Source organism: Onychomys torridus, chromosome 4 (genome assembly GCF_903995425.1).
Source record: "Onychomys torridus chromosome 4, mOncTor1.1, whole genome shotgun sequence".
Classification (NCBI taxonomy): Eukaryota; Metazoa; Chordata; class Mammalia; order Rodentia; family Cricetidae; genus Onychomys; species Onychomys torridus.
The window spans coordinates 65,329,340-65,332,518 of NC_050446.1; the positions used below are offsets into that span (position 1 = coordinate 65,329,340).

Genomic DNA, 3,179 nt, shown 5'->3' on the forward strand with positions numbered 1-3,179 from the left:
CCTTTTTATATATTATACCACCTAACCAGGCATGGTACTTCCCACAGTAGGCTGGGCCAATGGATACATACACATTTCTGAACAATTATGTACATTGTAAATATTAATAATTTTCTTGATAAATGCTAAACATTATTTAAATTCTTATACAATAAGTTTCAATTACAAGTTTGTGTTAATCAAAATAAATGACAATGGTGACACAAAACTCACACACAAGAAATGTGATACATACAAAAAGTATTTAGTTCACAGTATAGTCCAAAAACCCATCAATAAAATTATAAGAGAAGTATACTTTATTGAAAATTGGACAAAAAATATTATGGAGGATGACAAAAGTGTGATGCCCAATAAACATGAAGATATTATTAACTTCAGTAACAATAAAAAAAACTAGAATCACAGTGACTACCAGTCCTGTACCCACTGCATTGCTAAAAATACCTAGGTTCTGACAATGACAAGTACTGGTACAAATGCAGAACATTGAAACTCATACCGCTAAAACTGATTGCTAAATGTTTCTTTACTATTTGTAGAGTGTTCAGTGAGGAGACATTCGTATTATGTCTGTAGTGAACATGTTACTCCACAGCTTTGCCATGGCATTTTTAATCTCAAGGTTTCTCAGAGTATATATTAAAGGATTCAACATGGGAGTGAAAATTGTATAAAATACAGTAATATATTTATCAATAGGAAAGTTGGAGACAGGTCTAACATACATGAAAATGCAGGGAACAAAGAAGAGGACAACCACCATGATATGGGAGCTGCAGGTGGACAGGGCTTTGCGTCTCCCTTCCTGACTGTGAGTCTTAAGAGAGTTTAGAATGATTCCATAGGAGACAAGGAGAAGGATAAAGACCACTACAGACATTGCTCCATTATTTCCAACAACAGTGAGGCCAAGGAAGTAGGTGTCAGTGCAGGCAAGACCTAATAATGGGTACATATCACAGCCAAAGTGGTCAATGACATTGGGTCCACAAAAAGGAAGTATATAAATAGAGATAACTTGAAACAGAGCATGAGCAAATCCTCCAGCCCAGGATGCCAAAAGCAATAGAGTGCAAACCTGTCGATTCATGATGGTCAAATAGTGCAGTGGCTTACAGATGGCCACATAGCGATCATAGGCCATCACCACCAAAATGAAGACCTCAGCACCACCAAATAAGTGCTCCACAAAAAGCTGAACCAGACAAGCTGTGAAGGAGATGGTCTTTTGTTCACAAATTAAGTCTGTAAGCAACTTGGGCAAGATGGCAGTAGAATAAACAGCATCCATGAGTGACAGAAAGGCAAGAAAGAAGTACATTGGAGAGTCCAAGGAAGAGCTGGCAACCACCGTCCCCACAATGAGCAAGTTTCCCACCATTGTCACAATGTAGATGAGTAAAAACATGACAAACAATGCTTTCTGACCAGCAGGGTCCTGAGTGAGACCCAGAAGGATAAACTCTGTAACATTGTTTTTTTGTCCCATTTATTCTCTTTTCAGGCTTGTTTCAGAGATAACATCTCAAAGAACACAGGACCTGACATTAATTGTGACCAAAACCCACAACTCCATTCTGCCAGAAGCCTGTCTTCATCAACATTTTCTACATTGGTGAACCTCAGTAGTTCTTCAGTGACCACCTGTTGAGTTCCTCTTGGGGATTTTCCATAGTTCTGCTCTATAATTTTGTTGATATTAGCATTTCTCTCAAAAAAATCTCAGCTTACCTATATACAGAAGAGTATGCAAAGTTGTCTTTCTTATTCATATATTTAAAAGTGATTATTTAAAACACATTGTATCACAAAACACTGGAGAATTATAAACTCCGTTTAAGAATCCTGCAAAGGAGAAATGTTAATAAACCCTAAGACTAGTATACATAGAATATACAAATATATACAGAGTATACTACTATACATAGAGTGTTGAGTATTAATATCTTAGGAGAAAATGTCATGATATGATTTGTGCAGTATCCAAAATAAGACTGGCCCTAGAGTACCCTCTCAATATTTTACATTTTAACTATTATATATTTCAAATACTGTAAATTTCAAAAGACTTCTATACTTTAAATATCTTTTATTAAGACTCAAAAGACTTCCTTTGAATTGTATCAAATAGCTCTAGCATTATTTTTCACAGTACCATCTGTAGCAATTCCTTTATCTGATTCTGATTGTCTGGGTTCTCAGGAGCTTTATTTGTGTCCATTTCATCACTGGCTTTCACATTTATTAAACACATTTAAGTGAATCATAATTGCCTCCACATACTTTTACCTGAAATGAACTAATCCACAGTTGTCACTGACTACTGCACCAATAGTGAAGCTTTGTTTTCAGAACTCGTGTTATAAACTGGGTGGTGAAACAGGAGCAATAGAAACTGAAAGACAGATACTAGGTCCTGAGGTGCTCAAGAAGAAATTCAGTGTCCAGATCTCCAAATACAGAATGCTCACAAAAACATTCTAACTAATGTGGGAAGGCACAGCTATAGATTGTTTACTAAACATGTTATGGACATGACTAAATTTACACATTGTAAGTTAAAGAGATTAGAAAACATGATTTAAGTTTTCCAGCCTCACAGTCTACTGAACAATTAATACAATTAGTACAAAACTGTATTTTTTTCCTGATGTTGTTGTCTTGCATAATCAATCTCTAATCTTATACTCACTTATTGATTAATGACAATCAGGAGTAAATGGGATATGATCGTGACACTAAATAATGACACTCTTGTTTATTCATAATGTACCATAAAATAACCTTAAACACATTCTTAAAAAGAGAGAGTAGCACAGTGGTAAATTCCACGGACTCTGGGTCATGTGCTGTGTAGCTAGAGAGTTTCTCTCTGGGTCCTGCCAAACCCATTTATAAAATAAACACACAGACACTTACATTATTTAAACTGTTTGGCCTAATGGCTCAGACTTCTTGCTAACTGTTCTTATATCTTAAATCAACCCATTTCTATTAATCTATAAGTTGCCACATGGTTCATGGCTTAACCTTACATCTTCCTTGTTATGGTGGCAGCTGGCAGCATCTCTGCCTCAGCCTTCCACTTCCCAGAATTCTCTTCTCTGTTTGTCCCACCTATACTTCCTGCCTGGCTACTGGCCAATCAGAGCAGCACATTTCACATACAGAACATC

General features: G+C 36.2%; 1 protein-coding gene across 1 annotated transcript; it reads right to left on the reverse strand.

Annotated features, from left to right (window-relative positions):
* Window positions 1–547: 547 nt before the first annotated feature.
* Window positions 548–1,492, reverse strand: LOC118582587 (olfactory receptor 4A5-like). The gene has a single exon (XM_036185579.1). The coding sequence runs from the start codon at window positions 1,490–1,492 to the stop codon at window positions 548–550; it is 945 nt and encodes a 314-aa protein (XP_036041472.1).
* Between the last annotated feature and the right edge of the window lie 1,687 nt (window positions 1,493–3,179).